The sequence below is a fragment of the Petaurus breviceps genome, unplaced genomic scaffold, assembly GCF_028583685.1.
Source record: "Petaurus breviceps papuanus isolate PSGF00001 unplaced genomic scaffold, PetGlider_PUasm1.0 90994, whole genome shotgun sequence".
Lineage (NCBI taxonomy): Eukaryota > Metazoa > Chordata > Mammalia > Diprotodontia > Petauridae > Petaurus > Petaurus breviceps.
In genome coordinates, this window is record NW_027187393.1 from 7,269,999 (window position 1) to 7,291,989 (window position 21,991).

At 42.0% G+C, this 21,991-nt stretch overlaps 1 protein-coding gene and 1 long non-coding RNA gene across 3 annotated transcripts; one reads left to right on the plus strand and one right to left on the minus strand.

Annotated features, from left to right (window-relative positions):
- Positions 1–5,942: 5,942 nt before the first annotated feature.
- LOC138153528 (uncharacterized) lies at positions 5,943–17,346 on the minus strand. Of its 2 annotated transcripts, XR_011166406.1 has the most exons (3): positions 17,210–17,346; positions 11,632–15,193; positions 5,943–6,745 (listed from the first exon to the last, which is right to left on the minus strand). It is a non-coding gene; the product is annotated as an uncharacterized lncRNA (long non-coding RNA). The 2 variants fall into 2 exon arrangements; XR_011166405.1 differs by lacking the exon at positions 5,943–6,745 and having other exon boundaries at positions 10,688–15,193.
- On the plus strand, positions 15,744–20,983 carry SPAG4 (sperm associated antigen 4). The gene is made up of 13 exons (XM_069077701.1): positions 15,744–16,608; positions 16,809–16,900; positions 17,008–17,118; positions 17,242–17,314; positions 17,860–17,921; positions 18,300–18,343; positions 18,459–18,484; positions 18,678–18,786; positions 18,886–18,961; positions 19,107–19,222; positions 19,850–20,014; positions 20,181–20,270; positions 20,406–20,983. Exons 1-13 carry the CDS (start codon positions 16,490–16,492, stop codon positions 20,580–20,582), a joined length of 1,260 nt encoding a protein of 419 aa, XP_068933802.1. The 5' UTR covers positions 15,744–16,489; the 3' UTR covers positions 20,583–20,983.
- The last annotated feature ends 1,008 nt before the right edge of the window (positions 20,984–21,991 follow it).

Genomic DNA, 21,991 nt, shown 5'->3' on the forward strand with positions numbered 1-21,991 from the left:
GTGTTGACCCCAACATATGAGAGAGTGCAAGAGACCCCAGGACACCCCAAGGTCACTGAGAGGGTGGCTTGCCCCAGGCCCCAGAAATAGTTCTCTGTTTTTAAAAATTTTTTAATTTTTTTTATTTTTGAAGGGGGGAAGGTAGGGCAGTTGGGGTTAAGTGACTTGCCCAAGGTCACACGGTTAGTTTTTGTGTTAAGTGTCTGAGGCCAGATTTGAATTCAGGTCCTCCTGTCTCCAGGGCTGGTGCTCTATTCACTGCTCCATCTAGCCATCCCAAGTTCTCTGTTTTTAAAGATTACTCAGAACCAGAAGAATAATTTATAGAGTAACAGCAACAAGGCAAAGGTAAACAACACTGAATTACTTCCCAACCCTAGTCAGTGCCCTGATACCAGAAGACTCATGGTGAAGTGTGCCTCCCCCTCTTAGCTGAGAAGTGGTAGACTATCAGTGCAAAATAAAACTCACCTTTTCAGACATGACCAATGTATTTGTTTTGCTTAACTTTCTTTCTCTCTTTCTCTTTCCTTCCTTCCTTCCTTCCTTCCTTCCTTCCTTCCTTCCTTCCTTCCTTCCTTCCTTCCTTCCTTCCTTCCTTCCTTTCTTTCTTTCTTTCTTTCTTTCTTTCTTTCTTTCTTTCTTTCTTTCTTTCTTTCTTTCTTTCTTTCTTCTATTCTTCCTTCCTTCCTTCCTTCCTTCCTTTCTTAGTCTCTGTTTCTGTCTCTCTATCTGTCTCTTTCTTTCTCCAAAGACGGACCTTTGGGGATGGGTATTGGAAGCATTGGGAAGTGACAGTGATCATTTTAAAGGAAAGAGTGTTAATAAAAGAAAAATACAATCCAAACATTTAAAAAGATAATATTCTTCTTGATAACTAGCTTTCTAAGGTTAGTCATCTTTCAGATTTTACATGTAAGAAGCTCAATCACTAGAAGAGGTTGTGTGTGTGTGTGTGTGTAGGAACGGTAAGCCTTATAAGCAAATGGAGAGATGGTTTGCTGTGGTCTTTTGGCTGGTATCCCTGCTTTGTCTCTCCCTATTCTGATAAATACTCTACCCAGCTATCAAAATGATCTTCCTAAAGCACTGGACCAGTCATGTCAGCCCACTCTCTCCCTCCTCCCTGTAGAAACTCCAGTGTCTATTACCTCCAAGATCAAATATAAAATGCTCTGTTTGGATTTCAAAGCCCTTTATAACCTGACCACTTTCTACCCTTCTAGTCTTCTCATACTTACTCTCCCTCCAGGCACCCTACAATCCAGTGACACTGATGGGGTGCTTGGGTGCCTGTGCTTGAACCCCAGTTTGTAAAATCACATTTCTCCCTAGCCTCAAATCTCCCCAGCCTCAGAGCATTATCTCTGCCCCTTCTCCCTGCAAGTACTCTGCCTAGCAACCATTCATGAAATGTTTATCTCTCCTTAATATAATAACCAGCTGTACCTATGAATCCTTCACTGGGCTATCTATGAGTAAACTCCTTAGCCCATTATACACATCCTTGATCCCTTGTTATCTTGGGACATATGTATATTCCCAACATCCATCTTGTCAGACATGACACTGATGGGTGGCAGACTGGGAACTTCTCAGTCAGCCCTGACTGCTAGCTGACAGTGACATTTCAAGCCTAAAACCACACCTCCAGGCAGCCACCCCCCCCCCCCAACCTTGGGCTATTTCCCAGTGAATTATGGGCAATACACCTGCACAGTTGATATTAAAAATGCATGATACTTTAAGCACTGACCATTCCTTAACTTCTCCCTAATCCCACCCTTACTCACCTAGTTAGCATAATTGGCACAGGTTATACTATGGAATATCCTATAAAAACTTTAACTCTACCCCTTTTTGAAGGTTCCTTAAGACCTCACTGGCTGCTATATAGTAGAACAATAAACTTTTACCAACTTGACTCACAATGCTTGAGCCTGTGAATTCATTCCAGACTGCCCACCAAGGGACTCAGGTCATTGGGGTCCTTGAAACACCTATCTTTCCTCTAACACTAGTCTCGCTGTTTTTCCTGGAACAAGACACTCTATCTCAAACCTTCCGTGTGTCCACTGGCTGTCCCCCATGCCTGGAATCCTCTCCCTCCGGGCTTCCCAGACTTCCTTCAAGTCTCAGTTGAAGACAAAACAAACAAGTAAAACCTTCTCTAATCCCAGGAACGCCGAGACCTTCCCCATGCTTAGCCCGTGTACGTCTTGTTTGCAGTTTGCATGTTATCTGCCTGCCCACCAACTTCCTAAGGCAGGGACTGTCTTTTGCCTTTCTTGGTATCCCCCACGCTTTTTTGGGGTACTTTCTAGATAAAATATGTCTGAAATATCCAATAGGCAGTTGGTGATAGGGGACGGAAGCAAAGGAGAGAGGACGGAGCTGGATGTAGAGATTTGGAAGTCATCTGTATAGAACTTCCCATCAGACGTTTCAGAGACATTTTAATCCAGCACGTACAAAATTGAACTCATTATTTTTCTCCCCAAACTCTCCTTTCCTTCAAATTTCCCTATTTCTGTGAAAGGCTTCAATATTCTTCTAGTCCAGGGCTTAAACATTTCCCCCTCAAGACCCCTTTTTCTTTTGGCAGTGTTTGTTGGCGTTGTGTGGCCTGATCCCAGGCTGTAGTGAAGTTGCCTGATGCAGATGCTGCCAGAAACACCTCAGATTCATTATGAGTTTGATTTTGAATTAAATTTTGGTCATCGTGCATTCATAAACCTTTTACTGTTGCCAAATCTTCCCACAGTTGGGGCAGCTAGGTGGCACAGTGAATAGAGCACCAACTCTGGAGTCAAGAGGACTTGAGTTCAAATCTGGCCTCAGACACAACACAAAAAACTAGCCATGTGACCTTGGGCAAGTCACTTCACCCCAATTGCCCTACCTTCCCCCCTCCAAAAAAAAAAAAAGCAAAAAAAAATTTCTCACAGTTTAAGAAGCGCTGATTATCCAGGTTTCTCACTTTGACATTTTCTTCACTCTCCTCTATCCCACATATCCAAGCTGTTGTCAGATCCTGCCTTTTCTACCTTTGCAATCTCTCCCCTCATACAGCAACCACTTTAGCTCTCATCACCTCTCACTTAAATTACTGCATGATTGGTCCACCTGCCTCAAGTCTCTCACCATTCCAATCCACCCTACATACTGCTGCCAAAGTAATTTTCTTTTTTTAAAATTTTTTTAATTAAAAATTTTTTTTCCTCTTTTTGGAGGGGGAAGGTAGGGCAACTGGGGTTAAGTGACTTGCCCAAGGTCACATGGCTAGTTTTTTGTGTTAAGTGTCTGAGGCCAGATTTGAAGTCAGGTCTTCCTGACTCTAGGGCTGATGCTCTATTCACCACGCTACCTAGCCGCCCCCAAAGTAACTTTCCTTAGAGGCAGATCTGACCATATAACTCTCCTTCTTAGTCAACTCCAGTGTCTCCCTATTGTCTGCAGGATAAAATAGGAATTCTTTTTGGTTAGCCTTTTTTTTTTCTTTTTGGAGGGGTAAAGGCAGGGCAATTCCGGTCAAGTGACTTGCCCAAGGTCACACGGCTAGGAAGTGTTAAGCGTCTAAGGCCAGATTTGAACTCAGGTCCTCCTGACTCCAGGGCTGGTGCTCTATTCACTGTGCCACCTAGCTGCCTCTTTTCAGTTAGCTCACAGTTAGTTCACATTGCCACCTGGCCTACATCCTCTCTTTCCACCCTCATTTGACATCACTCCCCCTCCTTCGAACTATGATCCAGACAAACTGGTTTTCTCTCTTCCTCTCAATGTACATGTTTTGCCTTTGCTCTGGCCATCTCACAAGCCTGGAATGCCTCCTCCCCTTCCCCTGCCTCCTCCCCTTCCCCTGCCTCCTCCCTTTCCCCTGCCTCCTCCCTTTGCCCGGCCTCCCCCCTTTTACCCCTGCTTCCCCCTCACCTCTGCCTCATTGCATCCCTCTCTCTTCCCTTGAGCTGTAGTCCAAGCACCATCCTGTATATGAAAGCCTTTTCTGTTTTCCCTCCCCAGTTGCTAGTGCCATCCCTCCTAAACTACCTTGTGTTTATCTATTTTGTAAATATTTGCATTTATTTTATTTACATTTATGCTGGCATAGTTGTACATGTATATATTTTTATATATGTTGTCTCCCCCAGTGGAAAGAAATTCCTTCACTTGTATGATGAGCACCTAACAATTATTTGTTGATTGATTGATTAAAGACACTGGGAATATCTAACCTCAAGAAGAGGAGACTTCCAGGGACACAACTGTTGCCTTTGAGTATCTGGACAACTGTTACATGGAAGAGGGATTGGACTTGGTCTGTCTGGCCCTAGAAGACAGAACCAAAACAATGGGGGGAGGCGACAAAGAGACAAATTGAGGCTCAGTGTCAGGAAAAGCTTACTAAAAATGAGAGCTTTCCCAAAGCAGGATCGTCTGATTCTGGAGAAAACGAGTTCCTGAGGTCCTTCAGCAATTGCAATGTTAATGAAATAGGAAGATGTTTCCCACCCATTAATAGGCCTAACACATGGAGGCTGAGCCACAGACAGCACGTGGAGCTCAGAGTGGGCGGAGGGGGGAGCTTGCCTAGGGGAAATTGTGGGGAGACCTGACAGAAAGGAGGCTTGGGATGTTGGCACTTCCTGGATTAGTGATAAGTACCCTGTTAAATCTTACCTCTTGGTTACAGACACATCATATCTGTGACAACTAACTGATATCCTGGGCTCCTCTCAGCAATGCAAGGTTAGAAGATGGAAAGGGCTATCCACATCCAGAGAAAGAACTACAGAGTCTGAAGGCAGATTGAAGCAAACTACTTGTTCTCTCTCTTTTGTGTTTTGTTTTGTTCCTTCTTTCTCATTCATTCCATCAGTTATAATTCTTATTTACTACTTGACTAATGTTTAATTCAAAGGTATTTGTAGAACCTACATTGGATTGCATGCCACCATGGGTGGGAGGGGAGAAGAGAGGGAGGAGGAGAAAATTTCGAACTCAAGGGATTGTGGAACTGAATATTGTAAACTAAAAGTAAATAAATTAATTAAAAAATTAAAATAAACCTACAAAAATATCTTACCTTCCAGTATCCTAATGATGTCCCAAATAAATATTTTGGATTTGCCTTTGAGGAAGAGAATTTATTGTATTTTGTGAATTTTCCCTAGAAATACACATGTATATTCATAGTGACTGCTATGGGTACAGCATTACAGCAAGCTGGATGACCACTTGTCTTAAGGATGTTGTAGTGGGGATTATTTTATGGGTATAGATTGCAATTCTTTGAACTACACCTAAATTCAACATTGATTAAGCTCCTACCATGTGCAAAACAGAACAAGGTGTGCTTCATGCTCCTCATTGCTGCCCTCCCTTCCTGCTTCTCTCTGCTCTAAAGGGCCACCTGTCTTTAGATTGCACTAACAAAACAAAGGTTCCTTCCAGCTTTAAAATTTTAGGAGTCTGAGGCAGCTAAGAGGTACAATGGTGAGAGCACCAATCATGAGGACCTGAGTTCAACTCCAACCTCAGACACTAGCTATGTGACCCTGGGTAAGTCACTTAATGCTGATTGCCTCAAAAAGAAAAAATTCTAGGAGTTTGAGGTTTTGAAGTTCTTACAAATCTAAGATTTTGTTTCTCTAGGACTATGCTTCTCTGTCAGACCTTTCTACCTCAGTTCAGTGCCTTGCTCTGATGTCTCCCAGAGTAGTTGTGACCCAGCAGGCCATTATGTATTGGACTGAACGTTTCAATTCAATTCCAAAAGTGTTTCTGAAAAGATATGTGATAAACACTGGCAAAACAAAGGTAAAAAAAAGACAATTCCTGCCCTCGAATAACATATATTCCAGGGAGTGAGGGAAGGACTCAGAGAAGGAATGTAAAGTATACATTAACATGACAGTGAGATGAATGAAAAGCCCAAGAGATAGTTTCTGGGTAATTAATAATTAATTTATTCATTATGTCTAGCAGATAAATCAATAAATTGAAGTCAATGGTTTTCTTTTTTTTGGGGGGGGAGTATAGAATATCTTCAGCAAGTTTATTTGAATGTTTTCATGTAAAATGTACAAAAAGATGTAAAGTTATTTTTGTTTGCTGTGTAGATTAGTTTAAAATGTTTAAAAATCATGTTTGCATTTTAAAATAAAGCATTTAAAGATTTTCATTCATGTATCTGTTTGTTTTAATATTACTACAGGTATGCCTACATGAAGCAAAGTATTTTACTGTTTCTGGACACATCTCATAGCTTTACATGTCAATGGTTCTCTTGGAAATCAAAGATACCCCCCAGAGAATAATGAATGCTTAAAAGCCTTTGGAAAAGGGGGTGTCTCTGAGAGTGGAAATCAGTCCTGATTGGTTAACAGTCAATGAGAGGGTGGACATATTAATGAGTAGGTGGGCAAAAATCTTCAGCTCCTCTGTCTGAGAACATGACCCTATCATGAGACTCTACCACCTCCAGTAAACTGGACAAAAGAATCCATCTCTACCCAGACCCCTTCATGAACTAGGTCATCCCAAATTCTAATGGAAGGTTACAAGGACAGGGACTTATTTCCTAAGGACAAGAATTTGGCTAGAATGGATTCTGTTTGTAAGGTCTTCTACTTTCGTGGGGTCCCATTCAAGAAAGAGAAGCCTGTTGTACCCAGAGGATTTGGGCAATCTTATCTATCAGCAACGTCCTTCAGAGATTGGCTGAATAGCCCACAGGAGTTGATTTCTGAATGAGGAAACAGGAAGGAAAACATTAATCCTAATTTAATAATTGGGTATTAATATAATAGAAAAATAATAATTTCTTTCATTAGGTAATAATTGGGCAAAGGAAAAATTCAGGCAAAGAGCACTAGAAAAAAATGTACATATACACGTGAGTCAACTGTGTTGTTTCTAGTGAACCATGCTGTGTCTAGAGGTCTTGGTGGATGTACTGGGAGGTGCGAGGGAAGGGGGATGAGGGAGGCCTCCATAGCTGATCATTTTTTCTTAAAAAGCAATACAAGGGTAAAATATTATTAAATAGAATAGATAAAATAATAAAATTCATCTGGGGCAACAAAAAGTTAAGCATCTCAAGAGAAATAAATCAAGAAGCATTTATTAAGTGCTTACTGTGTGCCAGGCACTGTGCCAAAAGACAGCCCCTGCCCTCAAGGAGCTCACAATCCAACGGGGGAGACAACATGTAAACAGCTATACAAACAAGACATCTACAGGATGGGTTGGAGATAGTCTCAGAGAGAAGGGGAATGTGAAAGACTTCTTGCAGAAGGCAGGATTTTAGCTGAGGCTTGAAGGATATCAGGAGGTGGAGGAGAGGAGGAAGAGAATTATAGGCATGGGGAACAGCCAGTGAAAATAATCAAAAGAGAGTCTTATTTGAGGGAAAAGATGTGTCACTGGATTGTATACAGAGTACACCTGGAGGGGAATAAGATGCAAAAAAACTGAATAGGAAGGGGTGAGCTTATGAATGGCTTTAAAAGTAAAAGATACATGCACACACACATGTATATACATGCATATGTGTGGGTGTGTGTATTTTTATCCTAGAGGTAATATAGAACCTCTAAACTTCACTGAATAGGGAGGATGACATGTCCAGTAATGAGGGGATGAGCGCCAGCACCAGGAGGTGGCTGTGTCAGAGGAGAGAAGAGCAGATGTTGAGATGTTTTGGAGGTAGAATTGACAGGAGTTGGCAACTGCTTATATATTGGAAGTGAGAAAGAAAGACACCAAGGATGATACTTAGGTTGTGAGCCTGGTGACTAGGAGGGTAAACAGCAACAGGGAAGTCAAGAAGAAGGAAGGGTTTTGGGTGAAAAGATAATGAGTTCAGTTTCGGACATGTTGAGTTTTAAATGCCTATAGAGCAGCACCTAGTTCAGGATGACCAGTAGGCAATCACAAAGATGTGAGATTGTAGATCAGGAGAGAGGTGTGGGCTAGATAAATAGGTCTGAGAATCATGTGCACAGTAGAAATAATTGACAGAATAGAAAAATCCACACTAGCCAGTCTCACCAAATAAACAAGAGAAAATAACTGATTGGGAATAAAAATGCACCGAAGTGAAGGACAATATGGAAAAAAGAGAAGAAAAGAAAAATAACCTTAAAATAAAACATGACCTTCCTCCACACAAAACTTATTGATCTTAACGAGAATGTATATATAGGATATTATGAATTATGTATCTTCCAGAAGAATATGACAAGTAAAAAAAAAAAACAATACCAAGAAATAATACAAGAAAACTGTCTGGAGCTTCTTACCACAGAAACCAAAGTCCTAATCAAAAGAATCCAAAGGAACACTAATGCATTGTTGGTGGAGTTGTGAACTGATCCAACCATTCTGGAGAGTAATTTAGAACTATACCCAAAGGGCTGTGCATACCTTTTGATACAGCAATAGCCCTATGAGATCAGCATCCCAAAGAGATCATAAAAAAGGGGAAAGGATCTACATGTACAAAAACATTATAGCAGCTCTTTTTGTGGTAGCAAAGATTTGGATGTAGAGTGAATGCCCATCAGTTGAGGAATGGCTGAACAAGCTGTGGTATATGAATGAAATAGAATACTTACATATACGAATAGAAAGACTTAAATGAACTGATGCTGAGTGAAATGAGCAGAACCAGGAGAGCATTGTACACATTAACAGCAACATGGTGCAATGACCAACTTTGATAGACTCAGCTCTTCTCAACAATGCAATGATCCAAGACAATTCCAAAAGGCTCATGATGGAAAATACTATTTACAACCAGAGAAAGAACTATGGAGTCTGAATGCAGATCGAAGCACGCTATTCTGTCTTTTGTTGTAGTTTTTTTCTCGTGGTTTCTCCCTTTTGTTCTTATTCTTCTTTCACATTGTGACTAATGTGGAAATATGCTTAAAATGATTGCACATGTATAGCCAATATCAGACTGCATGCTGTTTTGGGGAGGGAGGAGGAGAAGGAAGGGGAAAATTTGGAACTCAAAATCTTATGAATGTTGTGAATGTTGAAAAGTAAAAACAAATAAATTAATTTTTTAAAATAAGAATCCACAGGTTGCCTTTAGAAAAAATACACTATGCTGCAAACTCGAAGACTCGGAGTGATTAAATTTAACAATTACACTGAACAACACATTTTGCAAGTAACCAGGAGAAAGACCTTCAAATATAAAGGAACTGACATTTTAATAACACAAAACTATGTTGTACCTAGTAGAAGCTACAGGAAGGAATGGAATAATGTGTCCCAAAAGCAAAGGAGCTCAAGATGCAACACAAAGTGACCTAAAATTTAAAAATCTGAAATTAACTATTAATGAAAAAAGATGGATTTCCAATAAAAAGAAGCATTTGGAACATTCCTAACAAACAAACTAGACCTAAAGACAATTATTTGCTTTTCAAACACCCCAGACAACATATACTAGAGGAGTAAATAATCAAGGGCACCAGCAAAATAGCAAAAGAAAGACCATTAAGAGATCCCTTTCTAAATGCACACAAGGAGAAAAAGGTGGAGGCAAAGGTCAAACAGTTGTGACGATAGAGAAATAGTACTGGGAACATCATGATTTCAATTCATCTACAAGTGAATCATGTTTGAGGGTGAAGACTAAATTACAGAATGAGAGGGTACATAAAAGGGGAGTGGAGGAAGAAGATAGAGGTGATGTGCCCTATCAGGTTAAAGACTAACAATGAAGGGAAAATAACTCCTGTAGTTTCTCAGAATGAAGGGAACATATAGGAGAATAGGCAAGGAGGCAAAGTGAGGGATTGAAAAAGGGAAGCAAGAAAAAGAGAAATCTTATTTCAGTTGTGAGAAAGGGTAGCCCTGAAAAATTCTCTCATAGGAGAAGAAAAAATATTCTGTAAAGGGAGATGAGGACTTTGTAATGGGTATAATCTGCAAGGATTTGGTTGTTAGAGAGATGGCTCATCTTTTGTCTCAGGAGAAGAGGAATCAGAACTTCTGCGGGGCAACTGACTCCCAGAAGAGTGGGAGGGCACAGACCCAAGGAGGAGATTCAAGGCAACTGGGGGGAAAATGGATACATTAAGGCAAAGGTCAATGATGAACTGCATAATCAGAGACAGAGAAAAATTCCTATGGGGCAAATAAGCAATATCCTCTCTATCATCTGTAGGAATTGGTATTTCTAATAGTGAGGTATAGCAGAAAAAAAAGTCGGAGACAAGATCTACAAGGCAATAACATAGAAAATGTTTTGAAGAAAAAACTCAAAATAGGTACCTTAGAAACTTTAATTCTATGCAGAAATTATAGGACTAACAAATTGTAAGAAGAATGAATCAAAAAATAAAAGTTTAGACATAAAGGGAAGGTAAATAATAAAGAGAGTGAAGGAAAGAAATCCTTTTTAGAAAAAGATGCAAAAAATGAAATTTTGAAAAATAACAAACAAGCCAAATTGAAGGGGAAAAGAGGAAAGGGAATTTTATCTGACAACTGAGAGGGGGAAAAAAGTGGAAAAGACTTAAGCAACTAAGAAAGAAAAAGGAACTAATTTAAACAAAACTCCAAAACTAGAAAAAGTTGTACCAAATGGGAAGGGGAGGGATTTGAATGTGAGAAAAAGAGAACTTATGGGAATAGGACAGCCTTAAAATAAATGAAGATAAAATAACAGGAGACATAGTGCTGTATTTACAAAGGAAGAGGGGAAAAAATCCAAATTTGTAAAAAAACAAAAACAAATAAACTCAGTATTAGACATAAATGAAGGAAAATATAAACTTAATTTTCATAGCTCTAAATGTGAATAGATTAAATAATCTAATAAAATAACAAAGTGACAGATTGGATAAGAAAACAAAATCCCACCATTTGCTACTTACAAAAAATTATTTAAAAAAGAAAGACATACATACAATGAAAAATATTACTATATTATCACATTACTATACATCAAGGGAATTTAAAAAAGGAATGGAAGTCATGCTATCAAAGTAAAAACAAGCATTCAAAATATAAAAAGGATAAGCAAGCATACATTTTGCTGAAAGAAACCAAAGATAACAAACCAATATCAATGTTAAAGTTATATGCTCCAAATATCTTAGGAATTAAATTCATAAAGGAAAAATTAACTGAACTACAAGAAAACATAGCTAGTAACACAATAATGGTAGGAGATTTCAATATCCTATCTCAATGTTGAATAATTCTAACAGAAAGATAAAAGTCAAAATATAGAACTCAATGAATTGCTGGAGAAACTAGAGCTAAAAAAACTTATGGTGTCTTCTAAATGGGGCTACTAAATGTGTGTGTGGGTGTGTTTCTGAGCACCACATGGAACTTTTACAAAAATTTATCCTGTGTTAGAGTGTATGAGCAATGCCATATTCACAATGCCTATGGAGATTACAGATATGCTGATATAATTATCCATCACAAAATTCATCATGCTTGCCATATGGGGGAATAAACTAGAAAATTTATTAAGATACCAAAAGACTGAGTACCAAAACCAGAAAGTGAAAGCCATCAGAGTAGTTATGACATTGGCACAGGTAGACAAAGTAGAAAGCACCCACATTTTCAAGCCTTTAAAACAGAACAGGCTACCTCAGGCAAAGGTCCTCCTCTCCCCACTCACAGCAACCACCCAGCGTCTGGGAAGCGTGCTCCCAGCAGCTCCGGCTCCTGGCAGTCCTCAGCAGGAGTCCTTAGCAGAAATTCTGGCTAACTCAAAAAGGACTTTGCGCTGCCGCTGCCTCTGCTGCTGCTGCCGCCGTGGCCACCACCACCACCGCCAGCCACCGCAGGAACTCTAGTTTGGCTTCCGCTTCCTCTTGCTCCGCCCCTTTCTGCTTCGTCAGCAAGTCCAATGGGGCATGGAAGATCTTTAAATCCCATAACCCTTACATAGAGATATTGCAAACAAATTACAAAAAGGCAGAAATAGTGATCACATCCTTTATAGACCACAATGCAATAAACGAGTAATTAGTTCAGGAATCTCACATGCATACAGACCCAAATGGAGACTTAATAATGAAATTCTAAATAATGAATGTGTTAAAGAAAAAAAAAACCATAGATACAATTAGTAATTATGTAAAAGTAAAATTTCTGGGATGTAGCTAAAGCAGTCCTTGGGGAAAAATCATATCCCTATAAACATACATCAACAAAAGAGGAAAAAAAGAAAAAGAATGAACTGATCATACATGTTTAAAAATTAGAAAACTAAAAAGTGAACCTAAAGAGATCATGAAAAAGGAGATATTGAAAATGAGAAACAAAATAGATAAACCAAAAATTAAAAACAAAACAAAACCCAACTATATAAATGACAAGTAACACTAAAACCTAGTTCTTTGAAAAGACTAATAAAATTGATAAACCTTTAAGTAATGTGATTAAAAGGAAGAGGTCAGAAAATCAAATCAACAAATGAATAAGGTGAAATCACAACAAAAGAAATCAAAAGAATAACCAGTTTACTTTGTGAATACCCTTTGAATGAGCAATACCACTATTAAGTCATTATCCTCAAAAGATTCAAAGAAAAAGGAAAATACAAAATATTTGTAACAAAATATTTGTACAAAAATATTTTGTAACAGCTCTTTTTGTGTTGGCAAAAATTCAGAAATTGAGGAGATGAACATCAATTGGAGAATGAATGAACAAATGTTATGGTATATGTGATGGAATATTATTATGCTGTAAGAAATGGAAAAGGGCACAAGTCATGAAGCCAGGAGGACCTGAATTCAAATTTGGCCTTAGACACTTGACATTTAACTGTGTGACCTTGGGCAAGTCACTTAACTCCAACTGCCTTGCCTTCCCCTTCCAAAAAAGAAAAAAATGGCAAAGGAGGTTTCAGAAAAACTTGGAAAGATTTATATGAACTGATGAAAAGTGAAGTGAGCAGAACCAGAAGATTTTAACAGCAAAATTGTAATGATAATCAACTATGAAAGATTCAGTTACTCTGATTAATACAATGATTCATAACAATTCCAAAGAACTCATGAAAAATGCAGTCTACCTCTGGAGGGAGAAATGATTAACTCTGAGTGGAGACTGAAACATATTCCTTTTCACATTATTTTTCTTTATTTTATTTTTTTTGCAACATGGTCAATATGAAAATGTGTTTTTGCATGACTTCACATGTAAAATGGGTATCATATTGCTTGCCTTCTCAATGGGTGGGGGAGGAGTTGGAGGAAGGGAGAAAATTTGGAACTCAAAAAATTTTTTAAATGTTAAAAAAAATTTAAAAAGAATAAATAAAACCTTGTTGACAACCATTTGTGCACAGTTTTATGCCAACAAAACTTAGAAACACAAAATCAGTAGAGGAATACCTTCAAAAATATAAAAAATCCAACGTAACAAGAATAGAAAGCATAAAAAACAATATAATACTACTCAAACTATCCTCAAAAATTGAAAAAGCATTCTACCAGATTCCTTTCATGAGAAAAATATAATCCTAATACAAGGAAAATACCAGGGAAAGATAGAACTATAGACCAGTATCATTGATGAATATTAATTTAAAATTTTTTAAGCAAAATTCCATCAAATAGATGATAAGTGATTCATCCAAAAAATCATCCAGTTTGACCAAGTTGGATTTATACCAGTGATGCATGGCTCAACATTAGGAAAGCAATGAACACAATTAATCATAATAAAAACAAAAAATATCCAAAAGTATACAATTATCTTGATAGATGTGGAAAAAAGCCATCGACAAAGTATAGTACACATTTATGATAAAAATTTTACAAAGCATAGTAATAAGTGAGATCTTTTTTAATGCAATAAAGTTTGGGAAGGACAGGCATATTGATCACAATTGGTAGAGTTGTGAATTGGTTCAACTGTTCTGAAAAAGCAATATAAAACCATACCCCAAAAAGTCACTAAACTATGCGTACCCTTTGAACTCAGCTAAGTACAACTACTATTCATATCCCTCAAAGAGATCATAGAAAGAGGAAGATGCATAAGTACAGAAATATTGACAGCAACACTTTTGTTGTAACAAGGAACTTGAAGGGTCGGTTAGGTGGCACAGTGAATAAAGCACTGGCCTTGAAATCAGGAAGACCTGAGTTCAAACTTGTCCTCAGATACTTAACACAAAAACTAGCCATGTGACCTTGCCCAATTGCCCTATCTTCTCCCCTCCAAAAAAAAAACCAAACAAACTCAAGGAACTTGAAACAAAATGATTGCCTGTCAACTAGGGAATGGCTGAAGAAAATTATGGCATATGAATGTAATGTAACATGATTGTACCATAAAAAGTGACCAAAGGAAAGGATTCAGAGAAACCAGGGAATCATGGTATGAAATGATAGGGGACTGAGGTGAGTAGAATCAGAAGAACAATTTATACACTGATTATAACAATACAGGAAAATCACTTTGAAAGGCTTAAGAACTCTGCCGACAACAGAACATGCTTTCCACCTCTTGGCAGAAAGGTAGTGGATTACACATGCAGAATGAGACATATAATTAGAACAAGACATGATGAACATGTGAATTTGCATTACTTGACTATATCTGTTTGTTAAAAGGAAGTACATTTATTTGGGGAGGGGGGAGGATATGGTATGGGAGATAGTGATAGTATTTAAAAAGAATATCAAGGAAACATTAAAATGTTCATCCTAGAGAAAAGAAATTAGTTCATTAGAAGACACAAATAGGGTACTGTTGGTAGGTAATTAACATGTTAAAATATAATTGCATACTTAAAAACAAAAAAAAGTGCTATATAATGGAGATTCATGGTTTCATCTAAAAGCCTTTTTTTTTTCTTTTCTTGTTACATGGAAATCTATTTGTCAAGTTAATAAAAAAAAGTTTTTAAAGAAAAGAAAGGTAATATAGTTATATATGGAATTTTGTTCAGTCTTGTCCAACTATTTGTGACCCCATTTGGGGTTTTATTGGTAAAAATACTGAAGTGGTTTGCCATTCCCTTCTCTAGCTCATTTTATAGATGAGGAAACTGAGTCAAACAAGGTTAAATAACTTGTCCAAGGCCATGGATAGAGTGTCTGAAGCTGGATTTGAACTCCAGAAGATGAGTTTTCCTGACTCCAGGATCAGGATCCACTGTGCCATCTAGCTGCCACAATATTTGGAATCCCTAATGTAAATACAAAAGTTATTAGTAAAACCTTATTTTAAAAAACATCAAAGTCCTCTTGTTTTAGACCCCAACTGTATCACAGATTTAGTGCTAGAAATGATTCCATAGGTCAAATAATTCAACCCTTCTCTGATTCCCAAAGCGGGTTATGTACCTTAGTCAAGGCCATATAGGCTAAAAGTGGTAGATTCCCAAACCCAGTATTTCCACTGTATGATACAAGCTTTGTTCATTAGGACTAACAAGATTGGCCATATGGGACTGTGTGGCACTAAAGATTCATGCACATACATTAGAAATAACCCCCCCCCCCATTCTGCCTGTAGTTCCACCATTAAAGAAAATTCTTTTTAGATTAAAGAATTGGGTCACTGTGTCAGAGACATAGAGTTGTAAAGGACCTTAATTTCTGTCCTAACTCAGTTTACAGATTAAGAAATGGAGTCTCAGAGAGGCTGACTTGTCCAGAGTCACATAGGTAGTAAATGGTAGAGGATTTGACTTCAAATCCAGCACAATTTCCATGTACTATTGCTTAATGTGGTACAGTGGATAGAGAGACTCTCTGGGAATCAGGGCACCTAGATTCTAGTCTGGGCTTGAACATAGCTTTATTGTGTGACCTGGGGCAGTTTTGTTTTAGATTCTTAAGAGTGAGGGCCCTAAAGACAGGTGGCTGTGGACAGGACTGCCAATATTGGCTGGGAATTTAAAAAAAAAAAAGGTAAAATACAATCCCTGCCCTCGAGTTGCTCATAATCTAACGGGGAAACAACATGCAAATAATATGTACAAACAAGCTATATACTGGATATAAAGCAATAGATATACATACTCAACAGAGAAACAATCAACAGAGGGAAGGCACTAGACCTGAGGCCCAAGATTTATGTCTGAGATGAAGAGAAAATCTTATATCCTAATTCTAGGCTGACAAAATCTCCTGGACACCACCCCTAACAACAAATAGGCACCAACGCTGGGGAAAAAGGCGCCCCTTTCCCTTTCTCCTGTTCTGTGACGTCAGCAGACTGGCCTTATGCTTCTCCATGACGTCGGGGTCTGGGGTTCAGAGTATAGGGAATCTGTAGGGGATCCCTACATTCAGGCACACGTGTGAGACACTTGGGGTGGGAGTAGGGGGATATTCTGTATATTCTATAGGGGGCTATATATTCTGTATATTCTATAGGGGCTATTCTATAGGGGGCTATACTTCAGGGTGGGTGGTGGGGAATTCCCCGGGCCCGAACTCGGGCAGGGTGTAGGGACAGGTCTGGGGAAAGAAGCATCATGCGGCGAAGCCCCAGGCCCGGTTCAGCTGCACTCCCCCACAAACACAACCCAGATTTCTACAGCGACCATAGCAACAGCTCAATGAGCGCCACCTCCCGCGGCAGCGGCTCCCGAAGGTGAGGGGAAGGGCGCGCCAGCAATAGGGCGGGGTGCCAAGGTGGAAAAGCGGCCCTCCGGAGGGCATCGGTGGCAGGGGAGAGAGTTTAGGGGAGAAGAGTGCGGAAGGCAGCGGGGAGGGGGGCCTGAAGTGGGGAGAATGCAGGGTCGGCCAGGGATGCGAAGGCCATCTGTGGTTCAGAGAGTATCCTGTGTACAGAGGCAGCCGGAGGTCACAGGTGGGCTGGAAGCTGTCTTCTGAGCCTTGCGCTACCCAGGCGGGCGGAGCAGACGGTCTGTGGCTGAGCACCGGTAAGGGCAAAGAGGTGCTCTTGGGAAATGGGGGGCAGGGAATGGGAATTGGCCGGAGGAGGGTCCCGGTGGAGGCCTCGGACAAGACCCGGCTCTGCCTCCCGCAGCAGCCACAGCCGCAGCAACAGGAACAGTCACAGAGCCCCGCAGCCTCCACCATCCACCCGCAGAGCTTTCCCGGGACCGCCCGGTCCAGCAGCAAACCAAGAACCTGCTAAGTATGACACCCCTGACCCTTACTCCAGTCCCACTGAGACGTCTACCCCGTCTCTGACCCCCTAATCCCAGACGTCCTGGTCAGATACCGACCCCTCAATAAACCCGTCCTCCTCGCATCCCAGCCCTCGTCCTCCAGGCGCTGGGATTTTTTCCCGCCGTGTTTGGAGAAGTCCTGGGTGCCTTCTGCAGGTGCGGGTGAGTAGGGGGAGAGCACGTGGTGAGGGAAGGAGGGAGGATTGCTGGAGGTGGGGGGGGGGGGGGGTGTAGGGGAAGAATACGGGACGACCTGAAAGGCAGGCAGGGGAGGCGGCGGGGGAGCCCCGGCAGAGAGGAGCCGGGTACGGGAGAGAGCCAGGGGAGGAGGAGCTGGAGGTGCACAGGGCCGGGGCCATAGGGGAGGAGAAGAAGCCTTCTGGGAGACGGGGTCAATGGACTAGCCAAAAGCGGGTAGGGGGAGGAGGGGCTAGGATTTGGAAAGGAAGACCCCGAAGAGGGCAGGGGAGGAGCCCAAGCCGACGTGGGGGAGGAGTCAGGGGAAGGAGGGGAGGAGCCCAAGCCGATGTGGGGGAGGAGTCAGGGGAAGGAGGGGAGTAGGTGGCAGAGGAGTTCAGGGGAGGAATCCGAGCCTGGGGGAAGAAAAGTTAGAGGCAGGTAGGGGAAGAGCCTGAGGCTGGTAGAGCGGGCTTTCTTCCCTCAAACCCTCCCCTTGTTCCCTTCCTCCCTGTTGGTCATTGCATCAGGGAGGTCCGTTCTGTCCGCTTCCTGCTTACAGTCTTGCTGTTCTTCAGTGGCTTCACGGCTGGTGAGAGAGCAGCCCTCAAACCCTCCAACCCTCCAAACCTCAGCTCCCCAGGGCACTTAGGGAAAGGGGTAGGGAGTGGGAGACCTGCCTCAAAGCCCCCAACGCACCAGGGACAAAACAGCCAGAGGCAGAGTCAAAACTTCAGGAACAAGACAGCCCCATCTCCCATCCCTGTTCCCCGGGTTACCTCTGGAGCCCCCCTGGGAAGGAAACCTTCCCCATTCAGTTCCCAGCCTAGGTCCTTCTACACTTTGGAGCCCTCATGCCCATTCATCCAGGGCTTGAGCACTGGAGCCCTTATGTCCCTTAGCCTTTCAAATCCTCTGGTCCCTTAGCCACTGAGCCCTTGATTCCCTGAACCTTATTCTTTCTCTGCAGTGGTATGGGGTGCACTTATGTATTTTGTCCCTGTCTGGGATGAGGTGAGTGATTCCTTGTGACAGTGGGGATGTGGGAGATGGGAAGGACTGGGGAGACAACATGGGGAAAGGGGTGATGGAGGCTGAGCTGAGATCTGTGTTCCATCTTCTCCCCTAGGAAACCAAGGAGTTCCTGACTCTGAGGTGAAGGCTGGAGCCTAGAGGGGGTGAGGGGCCTAGGGAAAACTTGGTGGGTCCTGTGAGAAGGCCCTAAGAGCTCATCCTTATATCCACCCTGGGGAGGAGGGGAGAGGGAGCTTGCCCTTTGTCCCATGTTCCCACCCTATGCTCCTGCTTCCTGTTCCCTGCCCTTTGCTCTCCTACCCTCCCTTTGCAGTGAATACCATGAGAGGATCCACTCCCAGGGGCTGCAACTGCAACAACTTCAGACTGAACTTGACAAACTCCACACGGATGTGTCCAGCATCCGAGCAGCCAACAGTGAGGTGAGCACTGGTCCCAATGTAACTATCCCTCCCGCCCTTGGGTCCCCCACACCCCAGAAGCCAGATCCAGCTGGTCTTTCCCTCCCCATTTCTCCCCAGAGGGTGGCCCAGCTCGTGTTCCAGAGACTGAATGAAGATTTTGTACAAAAACCTGACTATGCGCTGAGTTCCGTGGGTGAGACTATCTAAAACAGAGATACTTAGGGAGAGATATGGATATACCCAGAAAGACCTAGAAATAGAGACAGAAACACATGGAAACAGAACACTGTTGTCCACTTAGGCTCTATTTCTGAACCCAGTTCCTTTGCCTGTTGCAGGGGCTTCCATCGACCTAGACAAAACATCACGTGACTATGAGGACAGGGATACAGCTTATTTCTGGAATCGGTTCAGTTTCTGGAATTATGCCAAGCCCCCCACAGTCATCCTGGAGGTATGAGGGGAAGCTGAAACCCAGCGGAAGATGGTAGAGTGAACACTAAAGGATCCTGTGAGGAGCTGGGACAGTCAAGCGGAATATATACTCCCAAACTCACTAACCTAATTTCCAACTCAAAGTAACCCTCAGGTGGGGAGGGGAGGGAAGGGTCTATAAGCCGAAAATCAGACAAATCTAGAAAAAAAGTGAGGAAGATGCTTGTCAGTGTGGAGGGGTCAGTGAGGCAGGGGTAGGTTCTTTGAATAGATGGATGCAAATAGATCCTTAGAAGATGTCTGTGGCAGACATACATCTGGGATGTAGTGTGGAGGGCCTTCTTGGTAATTCAAAGCTGGTAGTGGGTTGAAATGTAAAGGGTCCTGGATTCAAATTCCAGTCCTGTCATTACTGGGTTCTGTACCTCAGACACTTTCTGACTGTGTAACCCTTAGCATGTCACTTGAGTGCTGTTTCCCTCAGTTTTTCCATCTATAAAATGGGGATAACAATAGACGTTGGGGAAGTCACTTAACCCCAATTGCCCTACCTTCCCCCTCCAAAAAAAAAAAAAAGTGGAACAGATGTTCTCCAAGGTATCTTGCAGCTCTAAACCCTATAATGCTTGTATCATCACTTCTCTAGCCCAATGTCTTCCCTGGGAACTGCTGGGCCTTCCAGGGTGCTAAGGGCCAGGTGGTCATCCAGCTGCCTGGCCAAGTTCAGCTAAGTGACATCACCATGCAGCACCCACCACCGAGCGTGGCCCACAATGGAGGTGTTAGCAGTGCCAAGGATTTTGCTGTCTATGTGAGTAGGGTTGAGGACTGGTCTGTGAGGTCCCCCACTGTTAAAAGGGAACTGATGAAATCTCTGCTGGGGAAGGTTAGGATGGGGATATAAGACTGACACATCTTGGATACCCTTTCTGCTTTCACCAGACTCCCATTGTGTCTCTACTTCCCCACTACCCCAGGGCCTCCAGGGTGATGACAAGACTGAAATTCTCTTGGGAAAATTCACCTTTGAAGTGAAGAAATCTGAGATTCAGACATTTCATCTGGAGGTGAGGAAAGGGCTGGGGAAGAGATTGGGAAGTGGGCTGAGGCATCACCAGGAAGGGCTATCTCCCTGTAACTTCAGGACTGACTAGTCCAGAATAAGAAGGGCCTGGGACTCTGGCCTCTGTTTTTCTCCCCAGAATGATCCCCCCATGGCCTTCCCAAAGGTGAAGATACAGATACTCAGCAACTGGGGACACCCACGTTTCACCTGCTTATACCGAGTGCGGGCCCATGGGCTTCGGAGTCATGATAATGCAGGGAGAAGACAGGACAAAAGGAGAGAGAAGGGGGAGCCTGCTACTACTCCTCATTAAACCTCCTGCTAATTCCATATGAGCACATTTCAGGGATCTCTTCATGGGAAGCTAGGGACTGGGGGGGGGGGAACAGGTCTGTGGGTGTCTCTCTCCTTAGGAGAATGACAAATACTGAAGAGCCCACCTGAATTTTGCTCTAGTGGAAAGCTACTTATTTTCCTTCTAGGAAACGAATCCATTTATCACAGGTCCCTTTCCTTTGGGCAACAGAGTGTAAATAACTTTTTCCCTGAGCTCTAGATTATGTATGAAGAAATGTGGGTTCTAGTCCCAGGTATACCATAAGTGAACTTTCTGTCAAACCATAGAGTTGTAAAAATTGAGTAGATCAGCCCCCTTCTGTTTTTGGTTTGTTTTTTGAAAAATTATTCTATGAGCTAATTTTTTTCATGTTTTCACCCCTGGTCTGGAGTCAGTGTCTCTACCTACCACTATTCCAATAGCACTGGGTGTCATGGCAATGATGTCTCCTCTCCTTTTCCGAAACAGCTGCCTTGGGCCAAAATTCATTCCCCTTACATTTTGCTTTTATACTACCTCCAGCAAATTATTTTGGCTTCACAGGTTTCAGCCCTCAGCATAGAGCACTCTGTAACTGTACAGAGACTTCATCCACACACTCACCCACCCAGAGGAGGATTGCACTCTCCATTACTGATAGACCCTTCATCAGTTAGCTCTTGCTGAGGCTCCACACCTGATTCAGAATCAAAAAAGTGAGATCATGATCTCTGCTTTATTGCCAATGCTTTGGTTTTTATTCACTGCTGACTCAACGTTTATTGAACACCTACTATTACCGGACCCTGTGTGTGGTGGTAGAGGGAAAATGCCAAGATGAATTATGGCCAATGACTAGAGGGAGTTGAGTCTTGTGTAAATATTGTATCCAAATGGGATTAGTCATTGTAATTCCTTAGTTACTGGGGCCATCTTTTTTTTTTTAATCCCATCCATACTCAGAGGGCTGATAAATCTGCCATGTATCCAAAAATCTGCTGTGTGGAAATAACAGCCGTCTACCCCAGAACTACTTGAAAGAACATTTTATTTGGATTTGTCAATGATGGTATGTTAGCTCAGACTACAGCCTCACTGCCCTTTCCTGAGATTTGGATCCTAAGAGCCTTCCCTGTAGTCTCCTTTACCCTGCAGATGCAAAAACTACAGAATGTCTCAGGTTGAGCCCAGAGACCCCTATTGCTTCTCAGATTCAGATCAGTAGCTTTCCCAAAGCCCCATTTCACACAATACAAATGACTGCCTATTACTGTCATCCTTTGCACTGTTCCCTAACCCTGATCTTTGTGGGGATGAGAAGAGTCATGTCTCAATTCCTTCATAGTGAACCGAACCTAAGATACCTATTGATAGTCACAGCCCCTACTAGACTGAAAGGACCAGGT